The sequence below is a fragment of the Lepidochelys kempii genome, chromosome 25 (assembly GCF_965140285.1).
Source record: "Lepidochelys kempii isolate rLepKem1 chromosome 25, rLepKem1.hap1, whole genome shotgun sequence".
NCBI lineage: Eukaryota > Metazoa > Chordata > Testudines > Cheloniidae > Lepidochelys > Lepidochelys kempii.
The window spans coordinates 4,539,063-4,557,841 of record NC_136404.1 but is presented as its reverse complement, the minus strand read 5'-3'; the positions used below and the strand labels follow the sequence as shown (position 1 = coordinate 4,557,841).

General features: G+C 42.2%; 1 protein-coding gene across 7 annotated transcripts in view; it reads left to right on the top strand.

Annotated features, from left to right (window-relative positions):
- LOC140903365 (zinc finger RNA-binding protein) overlaps positions 1–18,779 on the top strand; it is a 95,815-nt gene that overhangs the window by 29,895 nt on the left and 47,141 nt on the right. For 4 of the 7 annotated variants that reach the window (XM_073324582.2, XM_073324583.2, XM_073324579.2 and 1 more), the window contains exons 2-5: positions 4,561–4,781; positions 5,502–5,630; positions 16,847–17,065; positions 17,162–17,454. In XM_073324582.2, coding sequence (XP_073180683.2) covers positions 4,561–4,781; positions 5,502–5,630; positions 16,847–17,065; positions 17,162–17,454 — 862 coding nt within the window. Of the gene's footprint in view, positions 1–4,560; positions 4,782–5,501; positions 5,631–9,344; positions 9,396–16,436; positions 16,523–16,846; positions 17,066–17,161; positions 17,455–18,779 lie in introns of those variants that run through there. The other 3 variants (XM_073324580.2, XM_078850619.1, XM_078850618.1) reach the window with 3 other exon arrangements.

Below are 18,779 nucleotides of genomic sequence, written 5' to 3'. Positions count from 1 at the left end.
AAAGAATGCATGATTCTGAAACAACAATAACTTTATTACCTCTGCAAGCGGTGATCGAAGGGGGAGGGCGGTTGGCTTACCGGGAAGTAGAGTGAACCAAGGGGGCAGGTTTTCATCAAGGAGAAACAAACAGAACTGTCACACCATAGCCTGGCCAGTCTGGTTTTCAAAGCTTCTTTGATGCGCGGAGCGCCCTGCTGTGCTCTTCTAATCACCCTGGTGTCTGGCTGCATGTAATCAGTGGCCAGGCGATTTGCCTCAACCTGCCACACCACCATAAACATCTCCCCCTTACTCTCACAGATATTGTGGAGCAAGCAGCAATAACAATGGGATTATTGGTTTCGCTGAGGTCTAACTGAGTCAGTCAACTGCGCCAGCACGCTTTTAAACGTCCAGATGCACATTCTACCACCGTTATGCACTTGCTCAACCTATAGTTGAACAGCTCCTGACTACTGTCCAGGGTGCCTGTGTATGGCTTCCTGAGCCATGTCATTAAGGGGTAGGCTGGGTCCCCAAGGATAACTATAGGCATTTCAACATCCCCAGCGGTTATTTTCTGGTCTGGGAAGTAAGTCCCTTCCTGCAGCTGTTCAAACAGACCAGAGTTCCTGAAGATGAAAGTGGCATGTACCTATCACGGCCATCTCATGTTGATGTCGGTGAAATGTCCCTTGTGATCCACCAGTGCTTGCAGCACCATTGAAAAGTACCCCTTTCAGTTTATATACTGGCTGCCTTGGTGGTCCGGTCCCAAGATAGGGATATGCGTTCCGTCTGTCGCCCCACCACAGTTAGGGAATCCCATTGCAGCAAAGCCATCCATTATGATGTACACATTTCCCAGAATCACTACCCTTCATAGCAGCAGCTCAGTGATCGCATTGGCTACTTGAATCACAGCAGCCCCTACAGTAGATTTTCCCACTCCAAATTGATTCCCGACTGACCGGTAGCTGTCTGGCGTTGCAAGCTTCCAGAGGGCTATCGCCATTTGCTTGTGAACTGTGAGGGCTGCTCTCATCTTGGTATTCTTGCACTTCATAGCAGGGGAAAGCAAGTCATAAAGTTCCATGAAAGTGCCCTTACGCATGCAAAAGTTTCGCAACCACTGGGAATCATCCCAGACCCGCAATACTATGCGGTCCCACCAGTCTGTGCTTGTTTCCCGGGCCCAGAATCGGCATTCCATGGCATGAGCCTGCCCCACTGCCACCAGGTTGTCCAATTTGCTGGGGCCTGTGCTTTGAGAGAAGTCTGTGTCCATGTCCTCATCACTCTCGTCACTCTGCTACCATTGCCTCCTCACCTGCTTTTGCAGGTTCTGGTTCTGCACATACTGCAGGATAATGCACGAGGTGTTTACAATGCTCATAACTGCCGCGGTGATCTGAGGGGGCTCCATGCTTGCCGTGGTATGGCGTCTGCAGGAGAGCAGAGTTGCAGCGGAAGTGGTGGAGGACGACAGTTAGCACTGCGCACATTTCCAGAGAAAGAACACATATACCCTGGAGCCCATGACAGACAACATGGAGAAATTCGCTATTGAGACAATAGCAGCAGAGCAGAGTTGCAGGGGAAGCGGTGTATGACGACAGTTAGCAGTCCTACTGCACCATCTGCTGCCAGCAGCACCCAGGACACAACAGTGACGGTGTCGCTGAGCTGAGCGGGCTGCATGTATGCCATGGTATGGCGTCTGCGCGGAAAAAAGGCACAAAACAATTGTCTGCCATTGTTTTCACAGAAGGAGAGGTGACTGACAGCATTACCCAAAACCACCTGCAACAATGTTTTTGCCCCATCAGGCATTGGGAGCTTAACCCAGAATTCCAATGAGCGGCAGAGACTGTGGGAACTCTGGGATAGCTACCCACAGTGCACCGCTCCGTAAGTTGATGCTAGCCACAGTAGTGAGGACACACTCCGCCGACCTAATGAGCTTTGTGTGGACATATGGAATCGACTGTATAAAATAGATTTCTAAAAATCCACTTCTATATCGATCTGATTTCATAGTGTAGACATACCCTTGGTCTTCCTGTGCCTCAATTCCCTATCTGTAAAATGGGTTTAATAGTACTTCCATGCCTTCAAGGGTGTTGTGAGGATAAATGTGTGTTAAAGATTGTGAGGTGATGGAGGACATATGAGTACTTAAGATAGCATATTGCATCTATAGTATTTCTCTTGAGCACCTTTCTCTGGCAGAAGCTTGGAGTGGCTTCTTCAGAAAGAGCCATGTCTAGTTCACTTTTGTCAGAGAGAGAGAGAGAGAGATGTGGTGATGTTGCAAATGGAGAATCTTTCTCCAAAAACAGAGAGCGAGTGTCGTGGAAAATAATGTTGCCTGAATGTGTGGTTTATCAATGACTACATTAAGAACAAGTAGTACTGCTTAAAATTAAGTGGGGAATTTTAAATAAATTACACTTGGAATTGAGTGCTTCAGAGAATTGCTGGTTCTGTTATTGTCTGTCTTAATGGACACTAAACTTAAATTACTGGGGTCTCCTGGCTTAAATGCTGTTGGCTGCAATGTCTTGGTCTTTAGAGATTGGTTAGTATTATCTGTTCTAAACCTGCGTGGTGTCATGTTAACATGTTGATGAGAGCATGTATATTTAAAAAATGCTCTATAAATATAAAATGACAGTATTTAATATGTGCAGAAAAATGAGATTCATTGGAGAAGTAACCAATGATGAAAGGTAAACTGAGGAAACCCAGATCCTATCATCCTTGGGCCAGATGCTCACTGGTTTACATTAATTAAGGATATAGAATCATAGAATATTGGGGTTGGAAGGGACCTCAGGAGGTCATATAGTCCAACCCCCTACTCAAAGCAGGACCAATCCCCAACTAAATCATCCCAGCCAGGGCTTTGTCAAGCCTGACCTTAAAAACCTCGAAGGAGATTCCACCACCTCCCTAGGTAAAGCATCCCTGTGTTTCACCACCCTCCTAGTGAAAAAGTTTTTCCTAGTATCCAACCTAAACCTCCTCCACTGCAACTTGAGACCATTACTCCTCGTTCTGTCATCTGCTACCACTGAGAACAGTCTAGATTCATCCTCTTTAGAACCCCCTTTCAGGTAGTTGAAAGCAGCTATCAAATCCCCCCTCATTCTTCTCTTCTGCAGACTAAACAATCCCAGTTCCCTCAGCCTCTCCTCATAAGTCATGTGTTCCAGTCCCCTAATCATTTTTGTTGCCCTCTGCTGGACACTCTCAAATTTGTCCACATCCTTTCTGTAGTGGGGGGCCCAAAACTGGACGCAATACTCCAGATGTGGCCTCACCAGGGCCGAATAAAGGGGAGTAATCACTTCCCTTGATCTGCTGGCAATGCCCCTACTTCTCCAGCCCAAAATGCTGTTAGCCTTCTTCTCAACAAGGGCACACTGTTGACTCATATCCAGCTTCTCGTCCACTGTAACCCCTAGATCCTTTTCTGCAGAACTGCTGCCGAGCCATTCGGTCCCTAGTCTATAGCGGTGCATGGGGTTCTTCCGTCCTAAGTGCAGGACTCTGCACTTGTCCTTGTTGAACCTCATCAGATTTCTTTTGGCCCAGTCGTCCAATTTGTCTAGGTCACGTTGGACCCTATCCCTACCCTCCAGCATATCTCTCACTTCTCCCAGTTTAGTGTCATTTGCAAACTTGCTGAGGGTGCAGTCCACGCCATCCTCCAGATCATTAATGATGATATTGAACAAAGCTGGCCCCAGGACCGACCCTTGGGGCACTCCACTAGATACCGGCTGCCAACTAGATGTGGAGTCACTGATCACGACCCATTGAGTCCGACCATCTAGCCAGCATTCTATCCACCTTATAGTCCATTCATCCAGCCCATACTTCTTTAACTTGCTGGCAAGAATACTGTGGGAGACCGTGTCAAAAGCTTTGCTAAAGTCAAGGAATAACACGTCCACTGCTTTCCCCTCATCCACAGAGCCAGTTATCTCATCATAGAAGGCAATTAGATTAGTCAGGCATGACTAATGATACGGCCTTTTGTTCTTAGCCCTACTGCTGGATGAAGTTCTGTGTACACTCTAAGTGTGTTAGAGGCGAGACATTTTTCCGCAATGTTGTTTACACTCGTACTCTAGTACGACGGTTGTGGTACGGAAATGTAATTGGCCACAGAGCAAGATATATGTTGAATTAGAGGAAAGGATTCAAAATGGCTTGTTCCTGGATCAGACCATGGAAATTAATATTCTAAAATCAGGGAAGTTAAAAGTCTCCCCTTTACCCCAATAAAGCTGCTAGTTGATAATTGATGGTGTCAGATTGTACACAAATATATTGTTAGTACCCTACCTCTTCACATCCTTCCTTTCTTTATATGAATTCCAGTTTTGATCATAGTATTAAGTTTCAACATTGACTTTACGTATGTATCCTTTGATTAATACTGAAATAATGTGTACTGGCTTGATTGATGAGATGAAAATGTAGTGTCAGATTTTGTGTATGAAACCTATGCCCAGTTTAAAAACCTTGTGCTGCTGTAGACTTTAAATTGTTCATCTTGTCTTTCAGCACTCAGCCTGCTACAGCTTATTCCCATCCAACCACTGCGGCAAGCTACACTGTCCAGCAAACTCCTGTGACTCCATCTTATGCACCCCCAGTGCAGGCTGCCAGGCCAGTTGCAACTGCTGCCTATGGAGCATACCAGTCACATTCAGGACAGGACTATGGTTATGGAACTCGGCAGCAGGAACCTACCCCCCAGCCTACCACAACACCAAACTACCAGGTATCTATCCACAAAACCTTTTGGTGACACTTTAATTGGTAACTTATCTGAGCAACATTTGTCCACATTAATTGCATGGTATAAATTTTTGCCTGGGAAGCAGAATAAGGCTGATTTTTTTTGTTTTGTTTTGTTTTTTCACTTCATATATTTCCAATCTTTAATTGAAAAGGGGACAAGGACTGTCTTTTATGCTACATTTGTACAGGCTCAATGGATTCCAATCCTTAATTGGGGTTTCCAGGCACCGAGATAATACAGCTATTAATTATAAAATTAATATATTGGTATTAAAGGATTTTTCTGTTAAATTCTTCAAGATATTGGACTTGCGGGCTCTAGTATATTTGCTACCTTTTTGAATATACATAAGTGCTACATTTATATCAGTAAATGCTGAGGGATCAGACCAAATTACTAGAGAGCCAAAACAAGTGCAAATCTAAGAACATGCATAGTTTTAATTTCCTAAAGTCTAAGGACTATAAACTTTGAATCAATAGATGTAGAATGAAATCTGGGAGGCTTTTTGATTTTTTCCTACTATAAACTAACTTGTTCTTCCCAGTTGACATGAACGAATGCATAAAAAAAGCTTTTAGCCATTTTGGTAGAGTCCAACTAATTGCAATCAATTTTCTAAAGAATGCTTAATTTATCTATTTATTTTTGTAGCATTGGGCTGTGTGTTCATAATTTGGCTTCTTTTTTGTTCTGTTGGAATTTCATATACAGGATGGTTATAGTTATGGACGATCTACATCTGCAAGCAGCTATGAGAGCAAACAGTACTACCAGCCAGTTGCTACCCAGCCTCAACACACTGCCACAGACTCTTACTACCAGTCAAGTGAGTGCTACAGGAACCCAGTGTTCTCAACTTTAGTGTGTTATTTCAAAATATGTACGGTACTGGGAGGTTCAAAATGTTAAAGGTTTATTGGCAGCAGAGTATCAGTTGCAGGTAAAGTGTCAAAAGTAGCTTAATTAGACTTTTTAGCAACTTTGGAAAATGCCTTAAATCTTCTCTTAAGGGTGTGAAAATTTTTGTGAAATTGTGGTGGTGGTTTAATTTTTTCCAGTTCATTAAATGTCATAACTTGAACACAAATGTTACTTCATACTAATGTTTCAGAAAAAGATTTGTAAGAAACTGAATGCACAAATATTTATCCTCATACATGTAAGAGAAAGAGAGCTATCTACATATGACATGAACTGATAGAGTATAAATACAAATCACAGTGGTGACTTGAAACCAAGCTGGACATACTGTTGCTTATAGAGGATTGGATTTTATAAGAATGTGAAAGTAACTTATAACTTTGGAAGATCAGTCCTTTTATGGGTTAATGTACATTACTCAAATTTCAGGTGAAAAATAATTTACTAAGTGCCCATTAGTAGTTAGAAAAAATCAGGCCCATTCCTCAAGCTTCTGGCTGTATTTACATATTGAAATATAATTAAATATAAAAAAATATACAGCATGCCCTATTTGTAGAGAAAATTATAGTAAAAAATATAGGGACAGTGCATGTCACATTTTTGTTGAGGAGGCAAAAAGCACAAAACTGACTCCCGTGCATTTTTGCTTGCACAGACTTCGCTATAAACATAAGAACAGCCATACTGGGTCAGACCAATGGTCCATCTAGCCCAGTATCCTGTCTTCTGACAGTGACCAATGCCAGGTGCTTCAGAGGGAATGAACAGAACAGGTAATCATCAAGTGATCATTCCCTGTTGCCCATTCCCAGCATCTGACAAACAGAGGCTAGGGACACTTCAGAGCATGGTTTTGCATCCCTGCCCATCCTGACTAATAGCCATTAATGGACTTATCCTCCATGAACTTTTCAAGTTCTTTTTTAAACCCTGTTGCAGTCTTGGCCTTCACAACATACTCTGGCAAAGAGTTCCACAGGTTGACTTTACGTTGTGTCATCATAGAATCATAGAATCTCAGGGTTGGAAGGGACCTCAGAAGGTCATCTAGTCCAACCCCCTGCTCAAAGCAGGACAAATATCCAATTTTTGCCCCATATCCCTAAATGGCCCCCTCAAGGATTGAACTCACAACCCTGAGTTTAGCAGGCCAAAGCTCAAACCACTGAGCTATCCCTCCCCCCACCACTGAGCTATCCCTCCCCCCAAGAAATACTTCCTTTTGTTTGTTTTAAACCTGCTGCCTATTAATTTCATTTGGTGACTCTTCGTTCTTGTGTTATGAGAAGGAGTAAATAACACTTCCTTATTTACTTTCTCCACATTGGTCATAATTTTATAGACCTCAATCATATCCCCCCTTAGACATCTCTTTTCCAAGCTGAAAAGTCCCACTCTTATTAATCTCTCCTCATATGGAAGCTGTTCCATACCCCTAATCACTTTTGTTACCCTTTTCTTTATCTTTTCCAATTCAAATTTATCTTTTTTGAGATGGGGCGATCACATCTGCACACAGTATTCAAGATGTGGATGTACCATGGATTTATATAGAGGTAATATAATATATTCTGTCTTCTTATCTATCCCTTTCCTAATGGTTTCTAACATTTTTAGCTTTTTTGACTGCTGCTGCACGTTGAGTTAATGTTTTCAGAGAACTAGCCACAATGATGCCAAGATCTTTCTTGAGTGGTAACAGCTAATTTAGACCTCATCGTTTTATATGTATAGTTGGAATGATGTTTTCCAATGGGCATTACTTTGCATTTATCAGTATTGAATTTCATCTGCCATTTTGTTGCCCAGTCACCCAGTTTTGTGAGATCCTTTTGTAACTATTCGCAGTCAGCTTTGGATTTACCTACCTTGAATAGTTTTGTATCATTTGCAAATTTTGCCACCTCACTCTTTATCTCTTTTTCCGGATAATTTATGAATATGTTGAACAGTACTGGTCCCAGTACAGACCCTTGGGGGATATCACTGTTTACCTTTCCCTATTCTGAAAACTGACCTTTTATTCCTACCCTTTATTTCCTATCAGTTAAGCAGTTACTGATCCATGAGAGGACCTTCCCTCTTATCCCATGACAATTTACTTCGCTTAAGAGTCTTTGGAGAGGGACCTTGTCAAAGGCTATCTGAAAATCTAAGTACACTATATCCATTGGATCAGCCTTGTCCACATGTTTTTTGACCCCCGCAAAGAATTCTGTGGATTGGTGACGTATGATTTCCATTTACAAAAGCCATGTTGACTCTTCCCCAACAAATTGTGTTCATCTGTGTGTCTGATAATTCTGTTCTTTACTATAGTTTCAACCAGTTTGCTGGTACTGAAGTTATGCTTACCGGCCTACAATTGATGGGTTCGCCTCTAGAGTCTTTTTAAAAAATTGGCATCACATTCGTTATCCTTCAGTTATCTTACTCCAGGCCGAATTCTGTACCACTGCGCATGCACAGAATTTGTCCCCTGCAGATTTCTTTGCTTCCCCGCAGAAAAATGACTTTGACGGGGAACCAAAAGGAAGCCACAAGAGCGGTCATGAGACCCTCCCCAGCAGCATGTTTCGGGTGCCCAGGGCAGCCAGCAAAGAGGTAAATCACTGTGGGGCAGGGGGCGGGACTGGGGAAGACCCAGCTGGTGGCTCCTATGCTGTGCTGGGCTCAGCTTCTAGTCAGTTGGGCTGGGGAGGGTGGGACTTCCTCTTCCCCTGTACGGCATCCGGGGCTATGGCAGACCCACCCCAGATTTCTCCCCTGTCTGTAGGAAGCTCTGGAAACTCTCCCTTCCACGCTTCCTGCACCCATCAGCTGCAGGGGGAGGGATCACTTTACAAGGTGCTGCTCCTCCATCTGCCCACCCCCATGCATCCAGACCCCCTCACGCCCAGACTCTCCCTCCGAGCCTCAACCTCCCTGCCCCCTGGACCAATCCGCGGAACTACTTGCACCCAGATCCCCACCCTACCAAGCCCCAACCAGCTGCACCTGGATCCCCACCCCACTGAACCACATTCCCCCAGCATCTGGACCCCCGCCAAGCTCTATTCCTCCCACACCCAGACCCCCCGCTGCTGAGCCCCAACCACCTTCACCTGGATCCCCATGCAGAGTCCCATTATCATTGCACACAGAACTCCCCAACAACCCCCGTCCATGCAGATCCCACTGCACCCAGATTGCCTCACACAGCACCCTCTCAACTGACACCTGTATCCCCCTGCACTAACTCCCCCACCCCACACACACACACACTTGGATCCTGCCTTGTTGAGCCTGCCAGCTCACACCTGGTGCATCTGGCATGGAGGGGCAGGGCCCTGGGGTGTTTCTGGGGCAGGCCCAGTCCTTGCGCTTTGTCAGGGTTGGATGCAGCCTCACCACTGAATCCATGTCTCGGGGGCGGAGCAGCACAGTGATCTCCCACCCTGTGCAGCCAGTGGCCTGTGTTTCCCAGTGCCATGCTGGAGCCTCCAGATTTATTTGACAAATAAAAATTGCAGAATTTTGCAGAATTTTTTTTTTTTATTTATTTTTTTTTTTGCACAGAATGCCCTCAGGAGTAGTCATCTGGTACAGAAGCTGATTTAAATGATAGGTTACATACCACAGTTTGTAGTTCTGCAATTTCATATTTGAGTTTCTTCAGAACTCTTGGGTGAATATCATCTGGTCCTGGTAACGTATTAGGATTCACTTTAAAACCTGTGAATTCTAAATGTTTGTTTCATTTTTGTGACTGTATAGGTTCCCTCTAGTGGCCAAAATAATAGCTTTAAATTCCCATGGATAACTGACGAAAGCTTATGCTCTAATAAATTTGTTAGTCTCTAAGGTGCCACAAGTACTCCTTTTCTTTTTGCAAAGTCTCTTTAGCCCACTGGAATAAATCTGTATGATTCTGTTCATTTTTTGTTATTATAGTTCAAAGGTATTGAGTTCATCTCATGTTGAGGGTATATTTAATATTAAAAATTCTTCATGTTTTCTTGCTGCTTTTCCCTTCAGGATCAAATTGGGTCACTATATTTTCAGCTAGATTATCTTTCTGATTCAGAATTTTTTCATATTTAACTAAGCTAGTTAAATAATTCTATTTAAAAAGCAAATCAAACATACAATAATAAGCATTTTGTCATGAAGTTTTGCTCAAGGGTACTTTTTGACTAGAGGCTTTTCAAGGGCTCTACAAATCCATAACACACTTAAGGTTTTAGAACCAGTTGCTGTAGGTAAATGGACATAGGAAACTATTCACTTTAAGTCCTGAAGTCCTTTCTCAGACAAAATTTCTTTTGAAGTTGTTGAGAATTTTGCCTCATTTTTCTGGAATCCTTAAGGTCGTGAAGTAGAGTGAAAATGAATACATGTAGGATGATGGTTAAATCAGGCATTTTAAGAACATAGGATTAGCCATAATGTATGAGAACATTTGTCCTTCAAGTCTAGTATCTTGCTTGTAGCAATGATTATTTGAAGCTTTAGAAGAAGGCAAAAAAAATCATAAAACACCAGCTAATTGCTTGTATTCATGGTCGCGGTGGGAGGATTTATTCTAGGCCTCTGCAGTGATCATTGAAGGATGAAATTTGACAGTCCACATCTTAACATATGTAACTACAAATTATTATTGGTCATAAATTTATCCAGATCCTGTTTAAATCCAGCTGCAATATTTAGTTCTCTGGCTTCTTGGGGTAATGAATTTTACAGGTTAACTACATGTTCTGTGAAGAAGTGTTTCTCATATGTGGGTCCGTCGGTCAATCCAGAAGACTCACTGCTGGGTAGGTCTCTCCCACTCGTCCACAGAGGCAGCTGGCTCGACTTTTTGGTGGCAAGAGGAGATTCTGATAACCAAATGCAATTGAGCTGCCACTGTGCTCAGTGTTAGCTGTATTCTGAAGCACCTTGCTCTTCTTACCTTCTTGGCTGGCTCTTCCAGATTTACTCCCGCTGCTGGGAAGCCATCCCCATCTCTTGAACACTTCTGTCTCCTGCATTCTGTTTTTCCTCTGCTTTGCCGAAGTGGTGGTTGGGCCTCTGACGTGGTGCTTCAAAGGAGCTTCTTGGCTGAGCTGGCCCTGCTTCTGCACCAAAGAAACAGTTTGGCCGCAGCAACAGCTCTTCACTGACTGTTTTTCTCCTCTACCCTGCTTCAGGGAAGATTCCCAGCAATGGTCTTCCTTTACCTTAGTATCAGCACCACTGGGCAAGTTCTCCATTTTGTGATTTCTTGTCCCTCAACTTCAAGGTTAGGAGAAGAGCAGATCCAGTAGAGAAAATGCCATTTCCACCTTCCTGGGAGTGAGTATGTGGGGCTGTGATGACAAGGGCCTCTCCAAATGATAGCAAACTGTCTGTTAAAAGTATTGCTGCCAAAGACCATAAATATGCCTGCAAGTCAACTCAGCAGTGTCTGGCCATCTACTTCCATCCTTCTGCCATCTTAGTACACTAAAGTTTTCCCTTCAAGGCCAAATTTTAATTCCATCAAAAACAACTTGTTAAATGAAGTTGAAAAGTTGAGAGCTCTTAATCCCTTTCATCCAAAAGGAATAGCCATCTTTCCTCTTTTCCACCATTGCTAAAGAGGAAAGATGGAATGAAGGCAAAATCCAGAAAATCTTAGTAGTATAGAATTCCTTCCTTTTTAAGCAAACGTGAACTCCTTGACTTGGACGCCAGATGACTTTTGAACGGGATGATTTAGACAGCTTCTAAAGTGCAATTCTGCTCTGAAATTGAGTCTCTGTGTTACGTACACTTTGTTGGATTCCATGTTTGTCTCTCATTGATTATCATATTTGCTCAGTTTACAAAGGAAAAAAAATACTGTGTGACTGTCCGCTCTGCAAACTCAGCCTGGGCTCTTGGGAGTCTAGCTGGGTTATTTTTTCCCTTTGTGCATCACTGACAGTAATATATATATATATATATATATTAGGCCATATTCTGCCCTCAGACCTGTGAACTTTATTAGCCTGTGTGAAATTTGCAGGGAGGACTGTTACGAAATAATATTTCTAAACTGCATAAATTTGATATGGAGACACAATAAATATGGAACTGCATGATGACATTTTTTACCCGCTTTTCAGAATAGAACTGCATTTAAGAAGACAACTTGCACTGTGCAGATAATGCTGACGAAGCATTCTTGTCTCTCAAAAATACATTCAAGATGAGGAAATCCAAGGGTAATGCAATATTCACTAGTGTCTTCAGAAAATCATGATTCAGGACTTCACCTGCCAAAAGGTTCCTCTGTAAGGCTTATTTTAAACTCTGCAAGCTCTAGGAAGACATATATACAGATACATTTTCAAATTACAGCTTCAGAAAGAGTGTCTATCCATACTGCTGGTATTAAGGCCTCTAAATTTAAAAAAATGCTAAAGTGAGGAGTAAGAGTTGCCTCAAGCTTCAATGACTTGGCGTAGTATTGTCAAGAATTCTCTGTCATGGATAAAAAGCTACCTTCATTTTGAGAGCTCTGTCCAAAATAACGAAGAGCTTTCATTGAGTTATAATGCTTGCTGTGACATAAGTTTTATTTTTCTGACAGATCACTTTTCTGCAGTGCTATAGCAAGAAAAAAATTGTAGTTTAGAACGTTGGCCATTGATTTGACTGCTAGCTGAAATCTCACCCAGCTTCATTTGATCTTTATTTGGAGGTTCCCAAGAAAAAGCTTTAATAACTCTTCAACATTGAGCAGTCTCTTCATAACAGCAAGATCATTGGGAGTCATTTTTTTAAAAATACTGATGTCAATCCTGATATCAACATTTGTATTTGTTAGGGCCTGATCTCGAGTCCTGGTCTTGAAGCCAGGCCCACTGGGTTCTTGGAAAACAACCGTGGCCAACGCACCACACCAACTCATCCAGTTAACAGGGAATTCATAGACTTGGGTGGGCCAGCTTCCAGCGTTCTGCTTCCTGTTTGGCCACACGATCTTGACCCTGGTTAGTGACTATAACACACACACACACACTCTCTCTCTCTCTCTCTCTCTCTCTCTCTATATATATATATATATAAATAAACAAACTTCCTGCTTACTTTCAGGGCTTGTCTGAGCATCAAGCCATTGCCCATTAGTTGCTACATGGACCCGTTTGATTCTGTCTTGTTGCCCCCATCTCATCCTGTCTTGTTGTCTTGTCTGACTCCACCAGCTACTACACTGTACATTTCCCTTGGATTGGATCTCCTGGCTATTGGACCTCTTGCATGAACTGTGACCACTGACTTGGATGGACATTACAGTATTTATAACCAGCTCTTAATTTTCTTCATGCCTTCATACATGGGAAGTATATACGCAGTCTCTCAATGAGGATGTCCTGGGATCCTTTCAGGAACAGGGCTTCTCAGAATCTCTTTAATCTGTGCCAGCTCGTGGCCTCTCATTGTTTTGGAGGATTCCTAAAGATGTTTTGGTGCCTGGGTTGATACAACTCAAGACAAATAGGGACTAGAGGTGATAAGTGAAGGATATCTGATAGAGTTTCAGCAAATTCCTCTTTTTTTCCCCTCCTTTTCTTCCCCTCAAATTGAACTAAAAAATTAGCAGTGCAACAATCCATTCAGAACTTAGAAAAACTAAAAGCAGTAGCTCCAGTCCCTCTCCAAGAACAACGTTCAGGAAACTGTTCCAGAGTTGTGATGTCAAAACAAACTAGAGGCTTTTGCTGGATCTCTCTCTCCTCTGAACTAGGAAAAGAAGACTGAACGGAACTTTTTTAAATTCAGAAACAAGATGCCAATCGTTGCCTATCTCCATTTTCCCATCCAAACAATTTTCTCAAACGTCATAGTATTTGTAATGTCCAAATTATGAGATACAAATTTATCATTATCTTGACGCACTCAATAAAAAAAACAGTTCAAAATGCAGAAAGGCTTGTAAGAATCACCACGTTCAATTTAACTTCTATAGCAACATGGTTTTACTATCTATCCCAAAAGCTCATGGAATTCCCTCACAGAATGACTTCCATCTCAGGACAAAGTATCTCTCATCCTTCAGCACTGTAGTCTTATCCATGGACAAATTTGAGTAGTAGTATTGTCTAATTCAGCTTTATCACAGATCATCAAAAATGATGGTATGGACTATAACTGACTAGAATCTTAGTCATTTTGTAGAAACTGTTTAACGGGAAATTATTTACCTCTGACCTCTGTCAACTCTCCTCTGGCAGACCTGGAACTTCCAGCTACATAACTGGATCATGTGTTGACACTCCCATGAAAATGGTAGTTCTGGTGTTGGGAAAGCTCCTGGCAGGCAAACCTCATTCAGAACCACACCAGCTCAAGATGATGAAAATGCTTGTCAAGCTGGCATGCCCAAGAGAGATGTGAACCCTCGTACTGCAAATGTTCAAAAAGAGAGACTACCCTAAACATAACTGTCTAAACTTCAAAGCAGTTTCAGTTATTTGAAAATAATGCCCAGTTCTAGTAGAGTGATGATGATAATAGGAAAGGAGTACTTGTGGCACCTTAGAGACTAACACATTTATTAGAGCATAAGCTGTAGCTCACGAAAGCTTATGCTCTAATAAATTTGTTAGTCTCTAAGGTGCCACAAGTCCTCCTTTTCTTTTTACGGATACAGACTAACAAGGCTGGTACTCTAAAACCGATGATAATAGGGAGAGCCATGGTTATGTACACCAACAGGGAGATACCAAAAGTTGTTCTTAAAGTACACAAACAATGAAACTTATTGTAGCTAGCAATCAAAGCAATTTCCATCAAAAAAGTTAAACCATCAAGCCATCTGGCTAACCCATCGACTGTCCCTAGAGTACTGGGAGCTAGACCAGACTGTGTTCTGAAATGTATATCAGCCTGGGATGCTCCACACTTGGATCTCTCTGTCTCTCAGACAAACAGGACCATTAAGATCTTCTCAAAGCACCAGAGAGGCTCTTGCCACATGGACACCACCTTCATCTCGTGGACTGGCTAACTCCTATATACCTTCTAACCAAAGGTGCCAGGAAAAGTCAATTAGACAAAGCAAGAATGGTTCTTAGTCATTTTTTGGCCCTGATGGTTTTGTTTTTTTTACTGGATGCAGAGAAGCACCCCAACTTTCCAACCTCTCTCCTCCGTCCAGATCTTTTGAGGCTGGAATGCTTGGAATCTGAGGTTAGTTATCTAGGAAGAACTTTACCTTCTGGTCTTATTAAGGTATATTGAACATATTTTTTCCTTTAGTGTAGACTGTACGCTATAGATGTAACACCACTCTCCTGTGTGGGTTATTGGAAGCAGGGGTCGAACCTGGACTTCTGGGTCTTGTTGCACAAGACTTTACTGCTTGAGCTAAAAAAAGACTCTGCTAATGTCCAAGGCTGTATTAGGCTTATCTACCTCTATGTAACTTAGCCACCACTAGAAGGGCACAGAGCACCATGCCAAGTGGGTATGGGTTACACAGACCGCCTCTGGCACCTTCCAGTTCAGCCATATCACTGTTCCTTCTGGCCAGATTCAAGTAAGGCTTAAGCCCTATTTTCCTGTGTATTCCACTTTCAGCACTAAGATGTCTGACTTCAGGAAGGAAGTTAACAGTAATGCTCCCCATTGTTATGTGACATATTCCTTAAAAGCTGTATCTATTCCCAAGAATATTTCATATATTTTAAATTTGGAATATAATTTTAGTTCTACAAGCTACAACAAAGCCATCTGTAAACCCTTATCCAAATATTCTTTTATATACATTTCCTTAAAACAGCCTTATTTATGTCTCAGCAGATCAAATTTTACTGTTTGGGAGCATTATCTATCTGAGCAGTATCTGCATATTTTTCCAAACAAAATGGTCCTCAGACCTGCTGCAAATGTTGTGCCCATAGGTAATTTATCTTTCTATCTCAGAGATTGCCTTTCATTCATTTTTGTCCCAGACCAATTGAAATTCCTGCATATACCCTACATGTTTGGAGCACTCTAAAATACTACTTGGGTAGAGCCAAATCATAGAAGTCAGATGCATTGTTTGCCATACAAGGCACCTACAAGATAGGCAAGAAAACCTCAAAGGCTACAATTTCCATATGGATCAGACTGGCAATGAAGCCAAGGGTACCTCACACCTAGTAAAGATTTTTTCAAAGGATTCATGATGCACACAACAAGGCTGAGCTCTTCCTGGACAGAAAGCAATGGTGCTTTGAAGCAGGAAACTTGCAAGGCAACTACATGGTCTCTGTGTGTTCTTTCATCCAACACTGATGCAACCTTCAGCAATAGGGTTCAACAAGCTGCGTCTGATATTTAATAGCTTAATTAAAAAATTCTAGTGCATGTAATGTTCCCTGCCTTCCTTTTGGCCAATATCTTATTTCTGACAACATTCATTACCTTACTGCCTGCTAGATCCCAGCAGTGAGTCTTCTGGATAGCTGGATGGTCCTTGTGAATGAGAGAAGAAAATTTTTGGTTTCTCATAGTGGGGACATCCATCAATCCAGAGGAACCCTTCCTAGGTCTAGTTTTTAAAGTATGAATTCTTTTTATAATCATCTATTGTTTTAAGAAGAGAGTGTGTCTTATTTGGTGCATTTAAAAATATCTCTTTCCAGTTTTAACCAATTTGTATGAAAGCTTGAGAATAGATCTTCAGGGGTGTCTCATGTCCTGCAACTGGTTATTGGAGTCTCCCTTTTACACCTGAAATCAGAGCATCTACGTCCAGGAATGAGTGGGTGGAACCTACCCAGCTGTGAGTTCCACTATGAGAAACCAAACTTACAGGTAAGGAAAAAAAAAATCTCCCCTCATTTACTGTAGTTTTTAAACTTGCCTGCTATTAATCTGAGTGACCTCATGCTTTTTTATTATGAAAGAATGGAAAAGGGAAGGACTGATCAATTATTCATCCGTATCTTTCACTTCTTTTCAGCCTAATATGTTTTGCAGTCTTTCATCATATAAATTGTACCCAAATTGCTAAACATCTCCAGTGTCTTGTTTAGCAATTATATATTATTATTGAAGAGAGATGACTGTAATAGTTTAGAAGCACATGTATCTGTCTTCAGTTTTGCAAGAGGATGAGCTTGTGTGTTTGCTTTCTAGGCTCCAAAGGTGGCTACAGTCAATCTAGTGGTATTTATAGTCAGAGCCAGCCCCAGAGACAGGTGACTACAATTAAGCCAGTTCAAACTATGAGCGCCACATCTTCAAGCTACAGTGCCTACCCAACAGTAACAACTGTTCAGCAGAATGCATCTGCCTCCTCCATCTCCTCGTACACCCCCTCTTCTTCATACAACTCCACTTCTGCATCATACTCTGGTAAGGAGATAGCTGTCAAGCAGGTGTTGCACTGTAATTCTCTTTGTTTAGACTATAACCCTCATAAAATTGCTCCCTTTTCTTTCTGCCTGCTAGGGTCAAATTACTCCAATTATGATGCCACCGCATACACAGCAGCTAGCACTTACTATCAACCACCTCAGCAGCCCCAGGCCCAGCATCAGCAGCCGCCACCCCTCCCACAGCAACCGAAATCCACGAGCTCTTCTTCATGGAGCAGCACAGGGAACAGCACCAGCACCAACTCTAGCAACAGCTTCAGCAAAAAACCACCTTTTCAAAACAAACAGCTGAAACCCAAAGGGCCCCCTAAACAGCCTCAGCTTCATTACTGTGACATCTGCAAGATCAGCTGTGCTGGTCCACAGGTTAGCAATCCCCTTTACCCATGTGTCCACTCTATATAACCTGCACTTCCTCCCCAGTCATATAGTTTAGCAGATGATGTCCTATTGATCTGCAGTATGTCCTCTTCAGTAACTTAACGGTGAAACATCTCCGAAAATAGATGGAACAAATCCCCCACTATTGCAAGATCTAGTGTTGTGGTATGCAAGCTTTATCTAAGCTTGGTGGTTTGCTGGATGTACTGTGAGCTTGGAGGCAAACGCCGTAGGCTCTCCAGGCACTAGACTGTACAGACTCTACCTTTCTGTGGATTTTCATTAGCGCTCAGATTTTAAGTAGTTAATGCAGGATTATTTTGCTACAACTGCCAGAAATAAAGAGTGAAAATATCCTAGGCCCAACTACTATTGACAGTTCCAATAAAGATCAAAACATTCCCTAACCCTGTGCCCTAGGCTGCCTGGCCACCTTTCCACAGCCATTTCCCAGGCTGCTGCCTCCAGCCTGCTGCATCTCTGCTCATAGGCAGCCTATATGTCTCTTTCATCAGCCTAGTCTCCCTGACCTTAGTTTGTACTTTTCCAGTTTGTTTGGCATTATGGAGCTTTCTAGTGGCTGAATTCTGGACTGGATAACATATTGCCCTCCGTTGGTTAGCCCCTTTCCCCGCAACTCAGTCAAGGTGTGAGGAAAGATACTTAATGAGCCAGCAGGTTCTCTAAGACTTAAACCAATATAGTGGAAAGAAAATTTGGAACAAGCTATTGACCAAGACACTGTTTTAAGTTTTTATAAACACTGATTTTATTGGACATGTGTTTATTAGATATGCCTGTGTAAATGCCTGACCTTTTTTAAAGCCGTAACTTCCCTCTGCTCTGTTTGTTGTTCTCACTCATTGTGGCTTGTCTCAAATTTAGATTTAGCTACTTGAGGCAGGGGTCTTATTTTTGTGTTTTTACTGTCAGACACTAGTGCATTCTTGGGGTGCTATTTAAAAAAGAAGAAGAATAGGCTTGAATATAAATGTGAAGTGGTGTTTGTCTGCCTTTGTTCTTGGAATTCTCTGCTTAGCTAGAGCATATAACATTTAACTGAAGAAGCAGACAGGGTCCTTTGGGAGAGAAATTATTGTCTCTTATAAACTGTCCTACAAGGTTTTAACAAGAGCAATACTAAGAAATATCATATAGACTTCTGCGGTGGGATCCTTCTCTCATGGTGACAGTAAAACGTAGCATATAAATAATCAGACTGTCCAGCTCTGAAAGCGTGGAAAATTCTTACACAGCTTAGAGACTCTGCAGTGTAGTAGTAATATTCTGTCCACTGCTTCTAATTGAAT